This window comes from Ipomoea triloba, chromosome 9, assembly GCF_003576645.1.
Source record: "Ipomoea triloba cultivar NCNSP0323 chromosome 9, ASM357664v1".
Taxonomy (NCBI): domain Eukaryota; kingdom Viridiplantae; phylum Streptophyta; class Magnoliopsida; order Solanales; family Convolvulaceae; genus Ipomoea; species Ipomoea triloba.
In genome coordinates, this window is record NC_044924.1 from 31,023,907 (window position 1) to 31,048,553 (window position 24,647).

Here is a 24,647-nt window from a genome sequence, read left to right on the forward strand (position 1 = left end):
TATACTTTTTCTACCATCTTAAAATTTGCGTTTAAAGCAAAAGAAAAATCATATATTCCCATGCCCAATAAGTCAGTAACGACCAACGGTCCAAAAATACCCGATAGGTCTCAACGTGTAAATTTTAATATCTTGAAGGACATTCTTGTCTTTTCACCCTCGTAGTCTTCTCTCTCGTTTAATATCGCGCCATGCCCCGCTCTTCAAGGTATACAACAGCTTACAGAGATTACATACACAGTTTCACATATATAAGTACGTATATACATATACACATACATATATATATATATAGAGAGAGAGAGAAGGAAAGAATGTGAATATACAGTGATCTGAGAGAAAGATTGAGGGAAGAATAAGAGGCCTTTAAGAGAGAGAAATCGGGAGAAGGATTTTCAGGGGAGAATTTGTTGTGATTGTCGCCGTCGTCGTCAATGGCGAATGGCTGGATAAAGTCGTTACAGTGCAAGTCGAAAGTGTTGGACGACGTCGTCTCGAACCACCACCAGTATCGCCTGCTGCGGAACTCCGGGAGCTGCAAAAATGGCGTCCGGAGCCTCAAAGACGTGGTGAAGACGGCTCAGGAGAGAAGACCTAAAAAGTTGAAACCGTCGAAACCGCTTCCTCTGCCGCAGCAGATTAGTAATCCAGAAATTGAATCGGATCAAACCGTTCCGAGATCTTCGGCGAGTACTTCGGCGAGACATGCGCGCACGATGTCGGAATCGTATTTCCCGGCGCTGACGGAGCTGCCGGAAGGCCATCCTTCACGGAACGTGGTGGAGATTATCTTCCACACGAGTTGGTCGCCGAAGGCTTTCTCCGGCCGGATCGAAGTTCTGTTTAAGGTCCAGAACCTCCCCCGCACGGTGGCCAGATTCGAGGAATACAGAGAGGCTGTGAAGAGCAGAGCCAGTTGCGGCGGCGGAGAAGACCGCGCGCGGTGCGTGGCGGACGGGAATGAGGTGATGAGATTCTTCTGCCTTGGTCCCACCACCGGCGGCGCGTACGAAACAGGTGGTTGTAGTAGCGGGTGGAGCTTGAACTCCGGCAAAGGGACGACGATTTGCACATTTTCCGGCAGCGGCGAAGCGCACGAAAGCGGAGGCGGTGGAAGGGGAAGGAGGGCCATGTTGGTTTGTCGGGTCATAGCGGGTCGGGTCTACCAGCAACTCGGTAAAGATTCGATACTTGAAGAAGAGCGAGTCGGGTATGACTCAGTGAGTGGGGAGAATGGCGAGTTGTTAGTATTTGATTCACGCGCCGTATTACCTTGCTTTCTTATCATCTACAAAATATAATAAATACTCCGTATTTCTTTTTTTTTTTTAATGCCTAATTATCATACAAATTTTAAATTTCATTCACAATTTAAAATTATTTTGCATTTAATTCAAAATACAAAATTCGGTAAAACATATATCAAAAGAAGGATTTTTATAATTTTATAATGCCAAATAATAAAAATGATCATTAATATAACTAAAAAATGGCCGGTAATATTTTGTAAATAGTAAAAATAAATATATTATTTTATTTACAGAAATGAAAAATGTGATTGATTTTTAATTTACACTATTATTTAGTATTATAAAGCTTTCATTAATAATTTTAAAAGGAAAAAAATAATATGTATCAAAAATCAAAATTTAAGTTTTATTATTAATTTCCTTTGATTTATTTTTCATATTTATAAGTATCATTTTTTAATATATTAACAAAAATTTTATGGGAAGTGGTTGGTGGATTGGTGATTGCCAATAAAAGGATATCTCACATCAAGTTTTTTCTAACCACTAACCACTAACTTTTATCCTTTTTCTTTTTAGTTTGATTTGATGATGTTGTGAATACTCAGCAAATACTACCAATAATAATAATAATAATAATAATAATAATAATAATAAAATAACAACAACAACAACAACAACAACAACAACAATAATAATAATAATAATAATAATGAGAAAAAACAGTTAAATTAGCATTGAACTTTATACAAAAGAACAATTAAACTTTAAAAAGTTACAATTAAATACTTAAATTCAATAAAATCGTGTAACTAAGTCTTTTTTTCATAAGGTTACTGATAATAAGAATATTTTAACTTTTTACAGTTTCGGCGACCATCAGTCACTTTGTTTAGTTAAGATGCGATTAGTTGATCGTCTTCTTCTTCTTCAGGAAGAAGGTGACTAGCAGGCCACCTTTTATTTATTTTTTTGTTCAGGAAGAGAGTAACTGACAGTCACCTTCTTTAGTGAAGAATATGGCCAGCGCAACTGATCACATTCTTCAATGAAGAAGTGAAGAATGCAATTGGTTGGCCACCTTCTTAAGTTTTGAAATGGAAATCAACATTAGTATCTTTTACTAGCTTAATTTTGAGATCAGATTAATATAATTGTTTTGAATACTATTAGTAATGGTTTCTAATTTATAATAATATTGATATACAATATACAAAAGGTGATGATATAAATTGACATTTTAAAATTTATAATAATAATACTAATAATAATAATATACTTAAATAATAGTAGCTAAATATTCTGTATATATCGTATCGAATTGAACTGAAATATCACAGGTTGGTTTTGCATTGTTTCCTTTAGAATTAATATAACTTTTAGAGGGGTAGAATCATATATTTCATTTCATTTCTCTAAAATTATATAAGAGAAATGTGACGATCGATATTCTTCCTATCCTTTCAATTGAGACTATCGCACATGGTCTTATTAGTACAATTTACATCTTAGCTTATGTGTGATTTGTGAGCTATTACACATGAGTAGAGTTTACTTTGGATAGTTGATGTGAGTTTCTCTCATCATCCAAAAAAGGAAAATTGTTGATATAATTAGTTGGTTTTAGGAATAGTTTGTACAGTGTATTTACTTTTTTTGTATACTTATAAATATTTTTTTTCATTTTTACCCTTCTTTTTTCTTTTCTTTTTTTTTTCTCCAAAATTGTTAATGCAGCTAATAAAACCATTAAATATAATAATTTGTCCGTCGTACTTATTTTCTTTTGCAATTACAACTCTCTTTTTTTTTTTTTTAATATTTATTCCTTGTTTATCGATTATTCTTAGCTTATTGCATTTATTTCCTTATAATGTTACTTTTCTTTTTCCTTATAACGTTACATTTTCTTTGCATTAAATATTAATTTAATTACATAATACATGATATTTGACTAATCTAAAAACTTTATATGTGTGAATACATGTAGCTTCGTTATTTATGTCCATTTTTATTTGCCAATAGATTTATACACCGTGCTTAAAATAGTGTATATTGTATTTTTTTGGACAAAATTGTCTGTACGCCATTAAGTAACTACATTACTCATCATCTAAGCATTATTAATCCTTGACTTCTTGCATTTATTTCACATAATGAAAATACAGTTGTGTGTGTGTATATACATGGTTGAATAATAAAAGAATATAAAGATTTTAGAACTTTACAATGTAACAATATAAAGGCAATAGATAAGGACGACTAAGGAGGGTGACAAGGAAAGCTGCATATGAGAGTGGGTATGTTAATGACGTTAGTTTGAATATCTTTTTTTCTTTATACCCTAGGTTTCGCGGCGCCGAATTATATCTGGAACCCATGAACCTACTCCAAGCTATAAGGAGGTAATTCGAGTCATTCTAGTTTTGAGTCTTAACATCAAACTGTATACTTCTGCCAACCTAAATCCAAATCTCTAATATTATATATATATATATATATATATAACCTAGGTTTCTTATTAGCTTCTCATGAGAAGGTAAATCAAGTCAATCTAGCTTCAAGACTTTAAACTGTACATTTCATTCTGTGCACAAAGAGCTCAACTAACCCGAACCCAAGCCTCCCTCATGTTCGTGGTAGGAATTGAACTTCCATTCCACCCGACCTGCCGCTAGAAACAAGTTTTAAGTGAGAGTTCAAGTCCATTATTAGACAAATGTCGTGGGGCATCTTATTTTATTTTTTTTTGGTAGAAAGAAACTCACAACCACTACTGAAACATGCGTACGAAGTACATCTGATCCGGTTATGTTGTAATAACTCGCAAATTAAACATGTTTGAGTATGTTGATGTTGAGCAAGCTAAGGGAAGATCCCTAATTCCTAGTGATGGCCCCTACTGAAAGAAAGCTTGGATTAAGGGCAATGCAAATTAAAGTAGAGCGCAACTCACGGTTTGAACATACACAAATATACTACTAATCATTATTAAACACTGATAGTGAAACCCCATCTATATTCTAGTGCTGCTACTAATCCTTACTCACCATTAATGCCCTACTACGTTACTACTCCATCACCCTACCTCTTCATCAATAACTGGCAACAACTTCATTCAAATCTTTTGAATAAAGTAACCCATGTTAAGAGAAATTGTTTTTAATGTGACTTTGACTATACTTCATCAACTTTATATATATCACCAGTGATTATCGGAAATTAGGAGATGATGTAGAATGAGAATTTGTCACATCAATGTGTTTTTGATATCGTTTAAGATTTCTCTAAAATATATTATACATTAGTATGTGCACATGCAAAGTTATATATTGAATCAGTCTAAAGTATTGTTAGATTTAAATTATCTAGGAATCCTAGATATTCGACTACTTATAACAATAGCAAACATTTCTATGGAGTTGGCAGCAACGCGTGGGAGATACAAGTAATGGGCTCCTTATGGGCACAGTCCTTCCACCTACAAACATTTTCAATAGTCTTTAGTTTTTTGTGGTTTTTGAGGTGTCAGAAGAAAGAGGAGGGAGAAAAAAACTGGGAGGAAAACCAAATTAAAAGGAAAAAAAAAGGATTTGACAAACTAAAAAATATACATATAAAAACGACAAACAAACGGTAATTTCTTTAGAGTGGTGGCCACACTGAAGCACCGCAACGGGCGTGTGTTTCCCACGCACCCGCTGGGCCGCTAGGGTGGGCAGTGCGTTCCAAGCACGCCTACTATTTTTTTTTCTCTCTCCTAAGAAAAGTTCAATGAAAAATCAAGCTTATCATTTGTTCAAAAATCTCAATATCAATTTTTGCTGCTCCAAAAATCATTTGTTCAAAAATCCCAATATCAATTTTTACTGTTCCAAAAATCAAGCAAAATACACTGCTGGAGATGCTCTAAGAAGCTGCTAATAAGTCACTGTGATTTGCGCATCCCTTGGGGCCAGAGGATTTTTCATTTTGTAGAGAAACATTTTATAAAGTCCAAGGTGTGCTATGGTTTGTTTTGGTGTGTTTTTCATCCAAAATAACTAATTTTTTTTTAACATAGAAGTAATCTACTAAAAATGAAAATAACCAACATTCTTTGTTCCCAAGTAACCGATTGTTGCGCACCCCTAATTTAAGTGGCCATGAACCCCCAACCATCAAGATAATTGCGCGATCATCGATCAGTCATCATGTTTTCTCACCCATAGTGAAGAGTTATATATATATTAATAATATGAATACTTTAAGGTCTCATCCAATTTGGTAACTCCATCTAGAAGTGATTTTAGTATCAAAAACAAAATGTAATCCAAAAGAAAAACAAATCAAATTTCATGTCAAACTACCTAATTCTGTCAAATCTGTTTACAACATAAATATGTTAATAATCCCAGATAGATAGTTCCTAAAAAAAAAAAAAAAAACAGAATGTCATATATCCTTTCCTACTTGTGATGAACAAATCATGAATGGTGTTTTTGGACAGAATAGTTGAGTCTAGACCTCCTGCTTCTCACAGGTGTGAAGCATTTCGGCTCACCACCTTTCATTCTGGACATGATTTTCTTGTATTCTCTTGATCTTAGTACTGTCTCCATAATTTTGATGTCCTCAGAAATCTCATGTCTTGAAAGAGATGCCAAGTTAGGAAGAATGTCCCTCCGGAAATCTTTCATTCGTCTCCCCCTTCTCAGCGCGATTCCACAATCCTTATTATTGTTCGTGTTCTTCACTTCAAAGGGCTTCGAGGACACACAAGAGTCGTCGTCTACATTGCATTCGGGCTGCAGCTTCAGCACCATCGACTCGAAAGTGTCACACGAATACTGAGGCTGCTGCTCATTGCTCTCATTTTCTTGCTGCCTAGTTTTGCTGGACTTAGAGCTTCGGTCTCTCGTGCTTTCCAACTTGAAAAACAGTAGAGACACGGCTCCCTTTTGGACATCGTTGTCAACTTCTGCTGCTTTACCCTTCTGATCATCCCCGGCTTGGAAATTTGAATCGTTGTTACCAAAAGATTCAGCATCCTCATGGCGTGGAGATTTTGCTGCTTGTGACAAACCAGCATTATCTACTGGGGTATTTGACTTTGCCAAATGAATCCCAGATTCCTTGGTTACTGTTCTGCTTAACATGTCGTCTGCTGCATAATTGGATTTGCATAAGATGGGAGATCGATCAACTTCCATGTCTAAGGGTGTATCTCGAGTTTTGCATTCATCTGAAAATCTTGTATCCTCAGCATGCTTAGAACCATTTTGGAATTCCAATGTTATGTTCTTTCCTTCAGGTTCCACTTTACTAGTATGCCCGTCATGACTTCCAGAGCTGTCCAACGCTGCCACAACAGATGAGTCGAGGTTTGTAGATCCGGATGTTATGCAATTATTGTCATTGCTGCAAGCCCCCACGACACAATTAGCAGCACTGTGTTTTAGTAAGTCAGGAGTCTCGTTATTGCAATCATCATCATCGGCTTGATCTCTCCTGTTGGGAGCATTGTGTGAGGTGTCATTATCATGGGACTCACCAACCATTCCACGGGAATTCCTCAAGAAAGCCCCGGTTGATGAACTGACAGAGCTGAGGTCAGTTGGGTGAAATGATAATTCATTAGGATGTCGGTTAAGGTCTAGAAGAGCTCGTTCATCAGAAGAAAAATGTTTTATGTTGGATGGTGTATCTTCAGAGATAACGACATTGCAGCGTTGCGTAACTCCTGCAGATGACACCGAGATTAGAACATCCAACGAGAATTAACAGTGTCTTTCCTCTACATACAAGTCTAGAAAAACATGGATAAAGATGGCAAACCTTTACTCGAAGAGCTTTGCTCGAGCAAACCTCTGCTGCAATCAACAGTCGAGTGACTTCTATCTGTCCCTTCAAATTGATTTTTATCGGGGCCATGTGTGATGCTATGAGTAGAACCTGAATCATAATTGCCTCCCGAATACCCAACATGAGCAGCATAGCCAAATGTAGATACGTTATTTACTTCTCCACGCAACACTGTTTCGTCATCCGAGTCCTCCAAATCAATAATATCATCCAAGGTCTTCTTGCAGGCTTCCTTCCTTTGCTTGTTCCAACCAATGCTTAATGAGAGATCAACTTCCTCTGAAGGTGTCACTTGACCATGGAAACTGTGTTTTATCTTTATTGGCTTTTGTGGACAAAGGGAACTATTTTCTTTAACTAAATTATCCCGATTAATGTGGTTAAAATGCTGATTGGAACAAAATTGAGGAACCAAAACCCTTTGCTCGAAGAAAACTCTGCGCTCTTGTAGACTGTTCACAGATAACCTTGTGCTTACCTGAAAACCATGAATACAGCAAATGTCATCTCACAATTTTAACATTCATAACCGAGTCCCTGAGGCTGAGGGCCACTCAAAGAGAGAACTAAATGGGATTGAATGATTGTGTCCATCCCGTCTACCTCTTTCCAATCCAAATCCTTCATCAGGATCTGCTGCATCCGATACAACCGATGCAGTTCACATACCTCAAGAAATAGACGGGCCAAATAGAAAGAAATGAGAAGAGATATATAGCAGACTGTCATATTAAGCAGTGTTTAGGACTTAATTCCTCAGAGTACTACCTTAATTTCCTAGGGACACCGTATGCACCAGAGTGTCTGTTGATGAGTTTGTATGAAGCAATAGAAGGGTTTTTCAAGCAGAAACATTTTGACAGACAACAGTACACTTATACTCTTTACAGATAGTATAAACAGTTCAGCTTCAATACGCAAAATTCCACTTTTTTTTTTAAACATGAAAAATTGAACTTATTCAGCTAGAAGATATATAATCATGGCAGCATGTATTTTAAGCTGAAAATAAAAGCAAATGCAACTGTTCCCAAACTATTTAAGCAAAAAGTTGTCCTCTCTTGAATCACTTTTTGAAAAGGAGATTGACCACAAAAGGTGAACTTTGCAAAAGTGATTCTTATTTCTAAAAGTAGATGGCGTAGCATACCTGTTTCTTGAATATATGTTCCTGCTTGAGCATTGCCTGCTTCAAAACTTCTTTCGGTAACGGATCATATCTCAGCACTAAATTTAGATCAAAATCACCTCTGGTAAACATCTTGACCTCAAGAAAGCCAGAAGCTTTTTCACCCCTCAAATCGTAGTATTGTAGATTTCAGAAACAGTAAAATCTTGCTACGATCTTTGACATTGCAATCTCAGCCCCCGTACTAAATAGCTTTCGAAATAAAACATCAATCAGCTTTCAGTAATGATATATCCATAAAGACACAAACTAGGCTTCATATAGCAACCAAAACAATCATATGACACATTCAATATAATTTACCAGGAAAAGGCTACAAAAAGTCCAGGTAGTTTATCCTTTCAGTTACAAATGTCTTGCTTAGGTAGCTATAATAGAAAGAACAAATTAGCTTTTTCAGACCCTCCAACAAGGGACTTAAGATTGGCAGAATCTTTCAAATGTGTGCAAACCATTATCCTAATTGTCACTATTTAGTATAGTTGCTAACCAAGTTCATATTCCTTCTGCCCAAAATGATGCTGCAGCTACTGCTTGTTCAGCAACCACATATACTCACAAAAATCCAAAGAATTTGGTGACAATCCCAACCAAGTTGGTCAGACTGTTGACTTGATAATCACAAGGTTACAAGTTCAACTCCCAGCGAGAGAGGCCTATATTGGTCTTCTTGGTTTGAGTTGACCAGCTATAGGCTAGTTTTCCTCGTTATAGTCACGAGGCAAGTTTAACTCATGCAAAACCTCGAGTAGTGGATAGCTGGTTTCTCTCATCACTCTAAACAAGATCACAGTACAAACAGATTAGGACAGTAGCCTGGCCCCAGAGTTCCAACACCATGATACAAAGTAGTAAAAGATGCCATTTTTTTTATTGATCACAAGCTGAAGCATAACACATGTTGCCCACTTGTCCAGCAACAAAAAGAAGCAGGTAAAACTTCAGCTGGCATAAACAGTTTGATAGAGAAAAGAAGGGGAAAGAAAAGGACAAGAAGGGAATAAAATATGATTGCAGAACCTCCCCACTGTCCATTTATCTGATTTATCCTTAATAAACAAATTATGAAACAACCGACAATAATTGCTCACAGACAAAGCATTTGAGCCTTGCTTTTCTGCCCAGAAATATCAAAAGATTGAATCTTTTTTGCTTATATTCAAAGAAAGAAAAACAAAAAATATCTGAAAATCTCCACCTCCCCATCCCCATTTTCCACATTCACTTTCAGGTAGGATCAAACAATAAACCATCAAGAACTACTCACATTCCAGAGAAAGCATGCTACCAAAAGTTGCATATACAGAAACACAAACACACACACACACATATATATATATATAGAGAGAGAGAGAGGGGGGGAGAGAGAGAGAGCATTGCGACTTACGAGGAAGTGTTTCACCAGCCTGTGAGAAAGGAGCGCAAAGCACGAAATTGAGGAGACGGGCAGAGGATGAAATTAAGCATTTGGTTAGCGATCTGAGAGGGACCGAATATAAATATAAATATAAATATATAGCATGATACATATATGGAGAGCGAGAAACAGAAGGCTCAGAAGTAATGAGAAAGTGAAGGCAGATGAATCGGAATTTTACCTATTGAAGCAAAAAAGGGTGGGTGGTGTGGTGTTTGCGTGAGATTTACCACAAGAATACTCTGTGTGTATCATTTCTCTCTCTATCTCTACAATCTACATTGTTGCTTTTGCAGTTGTGGGGATTCCCTTTCTTTCCCTCACTCTCTCCCTATCTCTGTCAGCGACTCTGCAAAAGAGGCTGAAAATAGCCTATTGAATATATCTATGGTGATTTACCCTTTTGTCCTTCCCATGAAATGCCTTTGTTTTTATAACGCATGTTTTCTGTGAAACCGGATTAATGAGGTGTCTGGCAAATAGCTGTAAGTAAATTGGATTAATGAATTTGATTAATTGATAGCATTAATTAATTGTAGAAAGATATTTGATAAATTAATTGATAGTTGAAAGTTGATTACATTCAAAATGACATTTAAATGTATAATTTATTTTCTCAAAAAGTTACTTTGAGTAAATTTTAGCATTTTAGAGCAACCCGTTGTTACAAAAAACTAATTAATCAAGCACTCATATTAGTTGTTTAATAGTGACCAAATAAGTCAAACTTGACTATAAACTAATTATGTTACCAAGCATGACTTTATATCTTAGACCACATTAAACCCACCACCAGACCCACAAGGAAGTAAATCAGCGAATCTAGTCTCAATACTCAACACTAAATTGAAAAAAAAAAAAAAAAAAAAGGTTAAGAAGCTACTAGTTTATTTTTAAAAAGATACATAAAGTAGCTTTTCAAAATAAACTCTTATTTTAAATTACTAGCTTATTTTGAAAACATTATCAAATAAAGCTTATAGTTTATTAGTAACTTAAAATAAGTTATAAGCTATGCTAAACAAAACCATTGTCTAACTTGTACTTATAAGCAATATAAGAACATACTCTCTTTTTTTTTTTCAAAAAAAAAAAAAAAAAAAAAGAACATACTCTCTTTACTATCTCGTCTCTACATAGTGTAAACATTAATTGTTATCTCACTCTAATTTTTAGCATCATGTATAAATATAAAGATATAAGTGTGTATTTGTAAATATTTTTTTATTTAAATATGCATAAATATTAATTGTTTACTTTTTTATTTTTTAAACGAAATGCATTTTTTTATTAAGAACAATTTTGAAACATTTTAGATAGTTTTCATTATTAAAAAAAAAAAAAAAAAAAAACGCTTCAGATATGCAGAAATTTATTTGGATTATAAACTTCAAATTAAGTTGATGGTAAATGAGGCTACAAATTGGACGGTCCATTTTTCATATTTCCTTTACATAATAACTATAAAATCATTAATTTTACATTTATTTTAATTATATAAGATGACCATTACTTTTATTCATTAGACATCTCTTTATAATGCATTGTGTATAGTTATAACTAGTATTTATTATTAGGTCAAAACTTAAAATTTGTCAAATTAAAATTAGTAAATAATTCCTCTCAACTCTCAAGACTATATATAGATAGGGAACCCTATGCTCCCCATCCCAATAAAAAATAATGATACACCCCATCCGAATTGCAAGTGGTAACAACTTGGTCATATTTAATTTATAACTAAATAGATTGGACCACTACCTAGTATTGTGCAACTTTAATTTGGACAAATGCATGCCAATGTGGGACTCAACTTTGTACTTAGCAGAGAGCCAGCAGGTAGGATCACTTTTCTCTTTCCCTTTTTAACCTCTCATGCAAGATTGCAAGCTATGTGTATATGGGATCAATAATTATGAAAATGCCCATAAATGGTGATTGAAGATTTTTTTTTAACTGAAAATGCATTTATTACTTAAATAGAGTCAAGCTCCAAAACATGAACAAGCGAAGGAAAAGGGACCAAAACACAGTCTACACGATCAGACTTGGACAAGGCCTCCCTAGCAAGGAAATGAGCGACCCTATCCTCAGACCGTTTAGCAAACAAAAAGCTAAGATTAACAAACTCAGTAATTAGTTTCCTGATATCATTCACTAATAAGTCAAAAGAAGTAACCATATTGTTGCTAAGAATTCCAGTGACCACCTTCTTTGCATCCATCTCAACCTCCACAAAGTCCTCATTGTGTTCTTTCAGCCACTTCAACGCCTTTTTGACACCAATAGCTAGTACCGTCAAAACAGGCCGGGCCGCCCCATTAAGCCCGCCCCACCGCGGACCTATTTTTTAGCGGGCTTTTGCGGGCCACCCATGCGGGTTGGCGGGCCCCGAGGGCCGGCCCGCGGGCTTCTCTCTCTCTCTCTCCCTCTTTTTTTTTTTATACATAATTCAATGTTCACAAATTAAGTAAAAAAAAATTTCTCTTCAAAAAAAAAAGTAACAAAAAAAAATAAAAATATTAATATATATAAAATGTTGCACAGCAAGGCAGAACGTATAAATTTATAATCTTTTTTTTATAATAGGGCTTGGCCCGCGGGCTTCAGCCCACTTTAACAGCCCTACCAATAGGCCAGACCAAGGGACCTCTGTAGCAGCAACAAATACTCCGTCTTCATCTCTCAAGACAAGCCCAAATCTCATTTTTCTGTTTGTAAAATTCAGCGTTGCGTCCACATTCAGTTCCTTGGTGGTTTGGACCAACAAATTGTTTGATTAGGACCACATTGAGTAGTGTCTTCTCCAAAATTTGCATCCACGGACGCGAAAGCAGGGTTGACCAACCTGTTCCAGATCTTCTCATTCCTCGCATCCCAAATCTTCCAGCAAACACGGAGTAACAAGCATAGGTTATCATATGCCAATACCTTGAAGTGATGCTCCAACCAATATTCATGAAAGTCTGCCCAATCGAATAATTGATACCACCCAGCTAGTCCTAGCACTGTCTAGCAATAGGGCACTGAACAAAAAGGTGAACTGCAGATTCATCAGCTTGAGTACAAAGTTGACGGATTTGGGAGACTTGAACTCGCCTAGCAATCAAGTGAAATATGTGTGTATCTTGTACCTAGAGATGATCATCAAAAGTTTGGTTCTTGTCAATTCCTTCTCATTCACCCTCCGCTCGAGCTTATTGCTAGTGTGATTTACCTCTCTAAGTGTATGCAATATACACCTTCAAATAGTGATTGTTAGTTTTTCTTAAAGTCATCTAAAGAAAGAGTAAAAAACAACATCATATATATGAAAGAAATATATACTTGCTAACTATCCCTAGCCTACATGGAGGATGTCATTTTTGAGTTCAAATTTCATAACTACTAAAAAGTGTTTCATGATGACTAAAAGTGATGTATTTTTATTAGTTTAAGAACCTAATTGGGTCAATTTTAACTAAAAGACCAAAGCTAGAAAAATCAACAATCAACAATGAGAATGACAAAAAATTAGAATTAACATATGAAGAGTTCAAGTCCCATGCATTAAGTGCAATCTAGATAATTATAAGTTAAAAAGTGTAGTTTTCAAAAAAAAAAAAAAAAAAAAGTTAAAAAGTGTATTGTCATTTACTACCATCTAGCCTGCTATTAAATATGTTAAATTTGAATGGGATAGAAGGAGTATTACCAGTAGACCACAAGATAAAATTTAATGGGCAGCAACATAATTTTTAATTCTGTTGATTTATACTCCGTATAATATATAATGTTAATAACGAAGTGAAACTGTTTAAAATTAAAAGCAGCTTGCACCAGCCGGGAATCGAACCCGGGTCTGTACCGTGGCAGGGTACTATTCTACCACTAGACCACTGGTGCTTTGATGAAAGTGCATTTCTATAAAGATATAAAACATATCCAGCGTACACTCCTAGTCAAAAACAACATTGTTAAAAAAAAACGCATTAGTCCTGTTTGGTAAATAATCAGCCTATCAGCCAATTTTGGCTTATTTGACCACTATTAGTTGTTTGGTTAATAAGTTTTTTGTAACTCCAAAATACTAAAATTCAAAAGGCTACTCAAAGCAGCCTTTTCAATTAGCTTTTTGAGAAAAGAAATTATACCAAACAGCTGATGCTAACAACCAATTTTACTAAACAACTTTCTACAATCAGCCAATGTTATTAACAAATCATACCTTCTAACCCAAACAGCTAACCCAATCAGCCAACAGCCATTTACCAAACAGGGCCATTGTTTAGTTTAAATTAGCATTCTCTCTCTCTTTTTCCTTTCTGTTTGGTCAATATTCATCTTTATATTATGTACATGTACATAAACTTACATATATCAATATATAATTTAATTTGTTAACATCAAGTAACTCTAACATTGTTTTAAGTGCATAATATGTGAATTTTAAATAAATTAACTTAAAACTAAAGGTTCATAAATTGAGTGTTTGACATATAATCATGATTATGAGAATTTAAGAGATATTTGGTTTTTCAAAAAAAAAAAAAAAGAAGAAGAGATATTTGGTTCAAAATTAATAAGTTTTTATTATTGACTTAATGTTTATTGAATTTATAAACTTATATTTATTAATTACTTGTGTATTAACCAATCTTACCATGGTTAAAAAATTATTAAAGGTGTGTTTGGTTCGTGCAAAGGAATCGGAATCGGAATGAGAATCAAATACTTGAATGGTAATGAGTTTTGGTGAAAGTATTTTGCATGTTTGATAGTGAGGTGGAATTGGAATGATTACCAATATTAGGGTGTGTTTGGAAAGCAGGAAAATGACTTCTGGAAAATGTTTTCTGGAAAATGAGTCATTTTCCGGAAAATGAGTTCATTTTCGGTGTTTGGATGTACTCTTGAAAACTGTCTGTGTGTGTTTGGTTCATTTTCCGAAAAATGAGTGGAAAATGAGTAGAAATGTATAATTATATTTTTATTATTTTATTTAAAATATAAAAATATATAAACTAATAATATTTATTAGAAATAATTTTATTTTTTTTAAAAAAAAAGGTCGCACGAAGCCATTTTCCATTTCCGGAAAATGACTTCCGGATTTTTTGTCCGGAAGTCATTTTCCGGAAAAATGGGCTTATTTTCCATGGTCAACGGAAAATGTTTTCCGTTGACCACATTTTCCGGACGTTGCCAAACACCAAAAGCTCGGAAAACGATTTCCAGAAATCATTTTCCGGGTTACCAAACACACCCTTAATGTTTGGTTATGTATGACACTATAACCCTATAATGTGAATAAATGTTTTAAAAATACAAAATAAAAAAAAATAAGACAATCGATCCTAATATAATGACATCCAAAACACTTATACGAACAAAAAAAAATATCAAAACACAAATCTAAAAGCATTAAATCCAAACTTAAAAATTATATGACCAATATGAAGGAATGATATCCGTTTTTAATTAGGAAATGAGATTTTTAATTGAAAGGTTATCAAATTTCATAGTTGTGTTTTAAAAAGTTATCAACCAAACACTAACTATGATTTTGATTCTCACTCCTAGTGTGTAAACTCATGAACCAAATACACCCTAAATAATTAAATATATAAAAGATCTAATCAAGTATAACTAGTGTCATATTAAGTGATGAATATTAGAAAGTAAATTTAAAACTTATTAAAAGTTCAGTAAAATATTATTTTAACATACTTATGATTGGTTGGCCATCTTACACATCATTTAGACATTATGAGAATATATATGGAAATATATATAAAATACAAACATTATATTATATTTGGGATATCGGTCAGTTGCATTAGTTAAAAAATTTATAACACATGCTAATTTTTTAAAAGGATAAGGCCAGGGTCAAATAAACAATTCAACTATTATGAAAAAGTACAATTAAACTATCAAACTCTAAAAAGTTTCAAATAAGTCATTGACCTTAGAAAAAAAAATTATGCAATTAGACCATTTTTACCTCCTATAGTAAGTTAACAATAAGTTATAGGGGTGACTTTGGTTCAAGTTCTAAATCGACATACAGTTCCCGATTTCAGAAAAAATGACGAATCGATAGTTCCGGTTTGAATCGTCAGTTCAAATAGTTACTACTAATTCTATGAGAGTGCAGTATCTGTTCATAACTACTTTCTCAACCTATTGAAGCACAGGAGTCAGTATTGACATTCAACAATTTTTTTTATTGTTTAAATAGTCAAAATTCAACATTTTTTTTTTTTGGAATTTTGTCATTCTAGAAATTTTTAAAAAATAGTTATATCAAATATTTAAATTTTAAAGTTAAACTAAAAAAAATAAATAAAATTTTGGACTTGCACTTAATTTTACCAAGATACGTAGGCAACTAAATCTTGATAAAATTAAATGCAAGCTCAAAACTATTTTTATTTTTTAGTTTAACTTTAAAATTTAAATATATGATATAACTACTTTTATATTAAAAAAATCTTTTAAAAAAATTAATTGTTGAATTTGGACTACTTAAAAATAGACCAACAGTTCAAACTGGAATTGTCAGTTCGTGAATCGTCGGTTAGGAACCAGAACCGTGGTCACCCTAAGACAGCTAAAACTAATTAAAAGCCTATAATCCTAAATCGTGTATTATTTTCCAGTCTCCTTTTTATGATTTACCGTCTTTATTTTGGGCTTTCTTCAACTTCAAAACTTGTGATTCTTTCCAATTTGTTTGTCCAAGCAAATTAGGAACTAATTTCTTATTACAATACAAGACTTTGGACATCTTTAGAGTTTAGACACTTCAATTTTGGAAAGAAAATTACACTGACGCTTGGAGTTTTGTCTTAAACATATTAAGATTCCAAGCCACTTTTTGCATACTCTCTATTTCCCACTATGAAAATATGAGAAATATGAGAATTTTTATGTTTTGCGTGTTTGATGGGCTTGGATTGATACATCACGAGAGTGAGACAATTTTTATTTTTTTTTTATCATAATCATTGTTTAATTGATCACAATAGTGGCATGTAGACTGTAGACTATGATCTCAAATCCTTGATTGTGTGTTCTACCCCTAGATTATACTCTTTTAACTTGAGTGCCATTTTCTTTATTTATTTGTGTTAAATTCTTGTTTGTATGTGTTAGTCTTTTGTGCTTCCAACGTGTTATGAATTGCTTAGCTTCTAGTGAATTTCCTAAGTTATTGTTTAGTTGATTGTAATTACATATTACGTGCAATAACCCCTAATTCCGAGAAAACAACATAAACCACCGCGAAAAATTAAGGGTGAGCATTTCGGGCTTCGGTTCAATTTATTTGATTTCGATTTTCGGTTTTTTAAAAAAAAAATTAACTATTCGGTTTAACATTAGAGTTCGGTTCTGTTTAAGATTCCAAAATTTCAACATTTCCTAATTTTCCGAACATACTACCAAGCAATACATATTCACATAATCCATATCAAAAATCTAAATATTATATAACAAAATAGCAATTCAAAGTTCAAACATACTACTAAGTACTAATTGTAAGATAAAGAACAATTGTAGCAAATAACAAAAGTGCAAAGTAGAAAACAAGTTATAAAGAAACCAAACCGTTCGATTTTTAGTATATTATTACTAGTTGGGTTCAATTTGGTTTGCCCACCCTACGAAAAACCCTCCACCAAAGGGAATAATAAAACACCAAACATTTTGTTGTCTTTTCAAATATTCTGGTTATTTGTTCATCAAATTGAATAGAGCAAGTTTGGTTTGAATCATTGAATTGTTTCATGGCATTAAAAATAAAAATAAAAATAAAAAATTGTATCATTTTTACATTAAGTAACACTGCATATGTTAAAATGTTTATCATCTAAGTGTATCTTGTTTTGGTAATGAGACTGAATTACTCAAAAGCAAATTGTAATTTATTATAAAATCTTATATTCTAACACCAAAGCTTTAACAAAGTATCAGCAGTTAAGTTTAAATCGCCTTTTCTTAGGAATTATGAGATGAGATAAATCGCAGGATATATCTCAATACAATGAAGTGTGTATCCTTTCTCATTGAGAATTTAAACACGCACTACAAGAAAAATGCACATAGACAACACTAAAAAAACAATAGTTTTTGACAAAAGTGTTAGTCTTTTGTGTAAAAGACAACACTTTTGGACAAAACCGTTGTCTTTGACGCAACACTTTTATCAAAGACAACGGTGTAAAAACCGTTGTCTTTAGGGTGTTGTCTTTGTGCATTTTGTCAAAAGACAACACCGCAAAGACAACAATTTTTAAAAATCGTTGTCTATGTGCATTAAAAAAAAAAAAGACAACAGTTTTATGTAACTGTTGTCGTTGGTGTGTTGTCTTTTAGTGCACTTGAATACACAACACTACAAAGACAACGGTTTTTTAAAACCGTTGTCTTTGCGCGATTTTTCTTTTTAAGACAACGATTTTATTTAACCGTTGTCATTTGTGTGTTGTCTTTAAGCACACTTGAATAGACAACACTTCAAAGACAACGGTTTATTAAAACCGTTGTCTTTTTGCACCATTTTTTTATTTAGACAACGATTTTATTTAACCGTTGTAGTTGGTGTGTTATCTTTAAATGCACTTGAATACACAACACTACAAAGACAACGGTATTTTAAAACCGTTGTCTTTGGGCGTTTATTTTTTTTGTAAAGACAACGATTTTATTTAGCCGTTGTTGTTAGTGTGTTGTTATTAAACGCATTTTAATACACAACACTTCAAAGACAACAGTTTTTTAAAGCCGTTGTCTATGTGCATTCGATTTTTTTTAATTAAACAACGGTTTTATGTAACCATTGTCATTCATGTGTTGTTTTTAAGTGCACTTGAATACACAACACTACAAAGACAACGATTTTTTAAAATCATTGTCTTTGAGTGTTTTTTTTTTAAAGACAACGGTTCTATTTAACCGTTAGTTGTCGTTTGTGTATTGTCTTTAAGCCCACTTTAATAGACAACACTTCAAAGACAACAATTTATTAAAATAGTTGTCTTTGCATGTGCATCCGTTTTTTATTTAGACAATGGTTTTATTTAACCAACGAATTGTATTAGCGGTTTTGACTAACGGATAATATATATTAGCATTTTGTAAAAAAATATTTGATAAAATTAGCTGTTTAAGTTAGCGATTAACATTTAAATGACCTAAAAGGGTATAATAATAATAATAATAATAATAATAATAATAATAATAATATTATTATTATTATTATTATTATTATTATTATTATTATTATTATTATTATTATTATTATTATTAACATGAAGGTTGAGTAATAATAATAATAATAAACAACGTCGTGTAATAGGTTGACCCACTGTATTTTTTATGTTTATTTTGTTTTGAAAAATTTATAATTAAAGACCGAATACCTTTATATTTAACGACATTTAAGTTATTTTTATTGATAGATGACCAAAAGTAGTCGTGTCACAATAATAGTATAATACTAGGACCAAAAGTGAATGTTCTCATAAAAAAGGGACTAGTGAACTGTCACATATAAATCTAGGACAAAAAATAGAATTAACTTTAATAATAATATTTATATAAAATCAAAATCAAAACTTAAAAAAAAAAAAAAAAAAAAAAAAACAAGGAAAAGAAACAAGGAAGCAGCAATTTTCCCACCGTCCCACACCGGTGGGAAAAGTGGGAATAGAGCCTTGAGATAGGAGCCTCAAGGCTCTATGATTGCCAAATCCCATTGAGGGTTCAACTCTCACCTTCAACGTTTTTTAAACTAATTTTATTAATTAGAGGTGTTTTGAAAAAAATTATATTTTTTTTTTCTCAAAATGCCATATGCAAATATTGCTAAATGTAGCGTTTGTAAAAATTTATCAAATAATTAATTTGGTGTTTTAACAATACTAGTTTCAAGAACAATTTTTAATCATTGTCATTTGAAGAAAAGACAACGGTTAAAAAGCGTTGTCGTTGTGCGGGACTTATAACAACACCGGTTTCAACAACACTCATCAATAGACAACGGTTTTTAACTGTTGTCTTTTTATGAAAAAACAACGGTTAAAAACCGTTGTCTATGTGTGACTTTCAACAACACCGGCTTCAACAACACCCAATAGACAACGGTTTTTAACCGTTGTCTTTGCGCGGGACTTACAACAACACCGGCTTCAATAATAAAAATTTTACCTCATAGACAACGGTTGTCTATGAGCATTTTTTTTGTAGTGACGAGTATTTATTGGATCACTATACCCACACTCAACATTTTCACCGCATACCTATCCTCCCCGCTGTTGAGGTTTAGACGAAACCAAAAATGAGTAGTAGTAGTAGTTTGTTTAAATTACCTACTGTCATCCAGCTGAAAAGCTCCCAAAAACCTCTTGCTCCTGCAAATCACATAATGCTCCACCCGTGGCTCTGGGACTACGATAATAATGTCTATTTCCTTCTTTATTTATTTGATTGCATTTAAAAATTTCTTTAAACATTCTTCTTATAAAACTGATTTCAAATTACTTTTTGATAATAAAAATACAACTAAAATCATTTCAAAATACAATTTTCTTTTTAAAAAAATGTTAGACACTAAAATTCGTGCATGGAGTCGTTCAATTTTGGGGACAAGGTGTCAATGTGGGCCAGTCCACCCTATTAGAGAAGTTTTTTTTTTTTGCGGGCTTTTGCGGTGCAGGCCAATTCATAGGTTTCGGCCCATTTTGACACCCCAATTACTATAATTATTACTCTGTATTAGATAAAATGATCAAATACACTCCTGGACTTTACATAATAAGTCAATTATGCTTTCGAACTTTTGAAAAGTTACAATTGTACATAAGCATATCGATTTAGTGCATCAAGACCTAAATACATGTTATTACAGTATTGGTCGCCGTGGTCGGTTTTCGCCACTAAACATGGCTGGACAACCTAGTGACTTGTTATTATAGGTCACTAACAGGTATTTGAATTTTAATTCACTAAATTGATATATTTATGTACTTAATTGCAACTTAAAAAAATTTAGAGATCTAATTGACTTATTAAGTAAAGTTGGGAGGTGAATTTATAACCCTTTTCTCCTATTAGCATTGTTGTTGTTGTTGGCGGAAATAAGTGAAAAAAGGATGCAAAAAATGGCGGCCTCTGTCTAATGATTGCAGTAATCACAAGATTCGTCTTCTCCGGGAAAGCCCTAAAAAGCTTCAAGAATACACATTTTCCCCGAAATGCAGAAAGCCATTGGTAATATATATATATATTCTCCCTCTTCTCAATCTTCATCTTCGTCTTCTCTCTTGTTTCTTCTTTTATTTTGATTTTCATGAAAACATATACAGCTTTTCTTGGGCTGAAAAAATGTTCGAAGCCGTTCAAGGATTACTACAGCGAGTGGTTTAAGGAGCTGAAGAACGTCCACCTCCCTCAGCTCCGCCGCGCCATGTCATCGGCCACCGTGTCTCCGGCGATTCTCACCGCCCACGTCGACGCGATGCAACGACACTTCATTGCCTACTACGAGGCGCTGGACCTCGCCGCCTTAAACGACGTCGCTCAGGCGCTCTTCCCGGACTGGCGCAACAGCCTTGAGAAGCCATTCCTCTGGCTCGGAGACTTCCATCCCTACCTCTTCACAAATCTCCTCCGCTCGTTTCTCGAGGACGACGATTCCGACGAAGACGCCCGAGAATCTCGGGAGGATTTCGGGAAGCCGTGGTACCTGGATATGGCGTGGCGGAGCCCTCCGAGGGCGCTCACGGCGCGGATCGACCAGATCGAGTGCGGGCTCAGGCTCATGGTGCCCGCGCTGGCGGCGCGTGCCAGGCACGCTCAGGCGAAATTTGTTGATAGGGTTGGGAGGGAGTGGGGGCGCTGCGAAGGGCCGAGTGAGGAGGCGAAGTCGGCCGTCGAGGAATCCGTGGCGGCGGAGATGGAGGAGCTCGTCGACGTCTTCGTGGACGCCAATCGCCTGCGGCGGAGCGTGCTGACGGACATCGTGAACGCGACTGACGTGTATCAGGCGGCGCTGTTTCTTGAATCGCTGGCCCAATTTCTTGTTGGGTTCAACGATAAAAAACTTCTGGCCCAATTTGAAAAGTACAAGATCCCCGTTACTTGATTGGGCCGAGTTATATTTTAATGGGCCCATTGTATCGGAAGCCCAGGTATCGATTTGATACTCTGCTTTTTTTTCTTTTTGCGACGAATAATATAGAGGTTTGAGGAGATAGGAATATTTTGCCATTCGTCACTAAATTCGTTCACTTCATGTTTTAAATTTTGCTACTCTTCAGTCTTCACTAATGCAAAAATAAATAAGAACTGCAACCTTATAAATAATGTATATAAATTTCAAACTTACAATCTAAGGTTTTGACTTTAAAGATTTAGAACCAAATTTTAATGTGTCTAAATGGTAATGAAAATAAATTGGGTGTGAAAACTTGCATTTACTACTTGGTCCGCCTTATAGTTGAAAATTGTAAGAATAAGCATCAATAGTATTTAATAATTAACAAAAATTTATTGTTAATTCTTTAAAAGCCAAGATTACTATTTGTCAATAAAATAATGACAATAAACATTTTCATTATAATTTTTGCACAATACAATATTTACCGATTTCCTAGTTAATTAGAAAATTAGAAGCCGTATGAGCAACTTAGTTAGCCAGATAGGTGAAGTTTGGGAAGAAAGACTAATGATCTAGTCTCGACAGTGTGGAGCAACCTCTCAAAGTAAGGGACTCCTTGTATGCGATCAACAAAAAATCTAGTCTTTGTGTTCAGCTAAATTACCATAATTTACCTATTTGAAAAGAAATTAATTTACTCTAAATAGGGCGAATGTAAACAACATTAGTTATTTATATAAAACATTAGTTTATCATTTATATGACAATACTTAAATATTTATTTACACAATCAAAAATGCATATAAGTTGCAACGAATAATTCTTAACTCATTTTTTGTATGCCAGCCCGAATATAATCGGGCGGCCCGTTTTCTGTGTTTGTAAGTCCGATTTGGGACCATTTTTCTTATGGATTACGGATTACCCGTTTACTTGCGTTGTAAATTGAATTTCCAAAATTAAACGAATGCACATAAAAAAGCCCCCAGCGAGGATCGAACTCGCGACCTTTCCCTTACGAAGGGAACGCACTACCACTATGCTATGGAGGCTTTTGATGTTACTGGATAAAGGTTAAATATAATTACGCAAAAACCTAATAGAGAAATTAAAGTTAAGACTATGTTTGGTAAAACTAGCTAAAAACTGAAGAACTGTTAAGCCAATTGATTATACTTAAAAGTGTTCAGTAAAATTAGTTTTTTGAAAAATTGATAAATATAAAAAGACAAAAAAGAACACCTTCATAAAATTTAAATAGTTTTAAATTTAAATAGGTTTGTTTACATATTCATTTTGAAATGAAACTATTAGCATAATGATAATCTAGCATCGCATAATGAAGTAGCAATATTGTTTTGAATCTCCTACATTTCAATATATATATAACTTTAATGATGTAAGAATAATTTTATCTGATAAAAAATAATATTACAATATTTGTAAAGTAATGTAAAATTGTACCATTATAGAAATACAAACAAAAATATTAATACGATAATGACCTAAATCATTCTCATAATACAAAAGCATAATTAAAATATTGAGTCTTGTTATAAGTAATAAAAAGAAGATTCAATTAAACGAAAAAGGGGAAAAAAACTTAACCTATATTTGTTTTCAAATAATGGCGAGGCGATCAAGTGGCATGAGGTTCCTCCCAGAGTTATTCAGAGATATCTATGCGAAGATGAGTTAGGCCTTCTTGGTGGCCTTAACATTGTTAGGATCAGTTAATGATCATGGATGTTCTCCTCCCCTTCCCCCAAAAAAAAATGTAAGAAAATAATTTTCAAGATTCCTTATTTCAGTTATTTGTGATATTTGATGCTCAACTTTGAATGCTATGTATATAGTTTGCCTAATTAATTAACTAAAGTTTATATTAATTTTTATATTGTATTTTTTAATGCATTCTAACATATTCATAGTATATACAATATTTTGATATATACGATCTCTCGTTGACACATGGGTTTTCTGTTTTTTTAATTAACACACATGTTTTCAATTTTTTGTTAGTTTTGTTGACTAAAGAAAATTTCCTGACAAGTTTGATGTCAATTTTACAATGACAAAATAGGGTTTGTTGTATTTATTTGATGTAACTTTAAGATATTCATTTTTTTTTTATCATTTATTAATATTTAACTTATACATTACTTGACATGTTTCGTTTTGTATGCATGATTTAATTATTATTCATTGCTTACTTAACTTTTATTTTTATTTTTTAACAATTTCTTATGCTTTTGCATGTAAATGTAGTTTTCTGTATTTTTTTTAGTACTACTGACTCTATTACATTGTAGTATCTGTTTATCTATATTTTCTCAACATGTTCAAGTACAAAGAGTCAATATTGCATCCGCTGATTCTCGATCTCATGGCACCCCATTTGGGAGAGCCAATTTCTTATGCTTTTGTAAATGTAGTGTTCTGTATTTAATAGAACTTTAAATGTAATATTTATAATAAATTAAATATTATTAAAAGAAATAATTTGAGTCAAACTTAATTTTTGTATAATAACGAGTTCAATAGAATAATAGAGACAAGATAATTTTTGATTGATTTGGATGAGATAATAGAGAGGAAAGAGAGTGTTTGAGTCCATTGTATCTTGGATTTTTGTAATATACATTATATGTGTATGCTCTTCACACATTTGATTGGCGCATTAAAGTAGTCGTCAACGGGTGACCACTCTGACTTATTATTATTATTATTATTATTATTATTATTATTATTTGTTTAATCTTCCAATTCAAAATCCACATGGCAAAAAAAAAAAAAAAAGTT

General features: G+C 33.5%; 3 protein-coding genes and 2 non-coding genes across 10 annotated transcripts; 2 read left to right on the plus strand and 3 right to left on the minus strand.

The window, feature by feature from the left end:
- The first annotated feature begins 252 nt into the window (after nucleotides 1-252).
- On the plus strand, nucleotides 253-1,330 carry LOC116030357. The gene has a single exon (XM_031272587.1). The coding sequence runs from the start codon at nucleotides 435-437 to the stop codon at nucleotides 1,299-1,301; it is 867 nt and encodes a 288-aa protein (XP_031128447.1). The 5' UTR covers nucleotides 253-434; the 3' UTR covers nucleotides 1,302-1,330.
- Nucleotides 1,331-5,525: 4,195 nt separating this feature from the next.
- Nucleotides 5,526-10,023, minus strand: LOC116028894. 6 transcript variants are annotated; one of them, XM_031270745.1, is made up of 5 exons: nucleotides 9,882-10,023; nucleotides 9,671-9,689; nucleotides 8,245-8,467; nucleotides 7,068-7,572; nucleotides 5,526-6,972 (listed from the first exon to the last, which is right to left on the minus strand). In XM_031270745.1, exons 3-5 carry the CDS (start codon nucleotides 8,353-8,355, stop codon nucleotides 5,717-5,719), a joined length of 1,872 nt encoding a protein of 623 aa, XP_031126605.1. In that variant the 5' UTR covers nucleotides 8,356-8,467; nucleotides 9,671-9,689; nucleotides 9,882-10,023; the 3' UTR covers nucleotides 5,526-5,716. The 6 variants fall into 6 exon arrangements, with proteins under 6 accessions (XP_031126605.1, XP_031126604.1, XP_031126603.1 ...); XM_031270744.1 differs by having other exon boundaries at nucleotides 8,245-8,475; XM_031270743.1 differs by having other exon boundaries at nucleotides 8,245-8,475; nucleotides 9,671-9,762.
- A 3,491-nt stretch (nucleotides 10,024-13,514) lies between these two features.
- On the minus strand, nucleotides 13,515-13,585 carry TRNAG-GCC. The gene has a single exon. It is a non-coding gene; the product is annotated as a tRNA-Gly (tRNA).
- Nucleotides 13,586-20,836: 7,251 nt separating this feature from the next.
- On the plus strand, nucleotides 20,837-21,997 carry LOC116030792 (protein INAPERTURATE POLLEN1). Its single transcript, XM_031273128.1, has 2 exons — nucleotides 20,837-20,956; nucleotides 21,052-21,997. Exons 1-2 carry the CDS (start codon nucleotides 20,941-20,943, stop codon nucleotides 21,828-21,830), a joined length of 795 nt encoding a protein of 264 aa, XP_031128988.1. The 5' UTR covers nucleotides 20,837-20,940; the 3' UTR covers nucleotides 21,831-21,997.
- An 828-nt stretch (nucleotides 21,998-22,825) lies between these two features.
- Nucleotides 22,826-22,897, minus strand: TRNAT-CGU. The gene has a single exon. It is a non-coding gene; the product is annotated as a tRNA-Thr (tRNA).
- Between the last annotated feature and the right edge of the window lie 1,750 nt (nucleotides 22,898-24,647).

Coding starts and splice junctions, on each gene's coding strand:
- LOC116028894 (XM_031270745.1), bottom strand. CDS start 8,355: ATGTTTACCAGAGGTGATTTTGATCTAAATTTAGTGCTGAGATATGAT. Junction 7,573..8,244: donor AACATATATTCAAGAAACAG/GTATGCTACGCC, acceptor CATGGTTTTCAG/GTAAGCACAAGGTTATCTGT. Junction 6,973..7,067: donor GCAAAGCTCTTCGAGTAAAG/GTTTGCCATCTT, acceptor TGTCATCTGCAG/GAGTTACGCAACGCTGCAAT.
- LOC116030357 (XM_031272587.1), top strand. CDS start 435: ATGGCGAATGGCTGGATAAAGTCGTTACAGTGCAAGTCGAAAGTGTTG.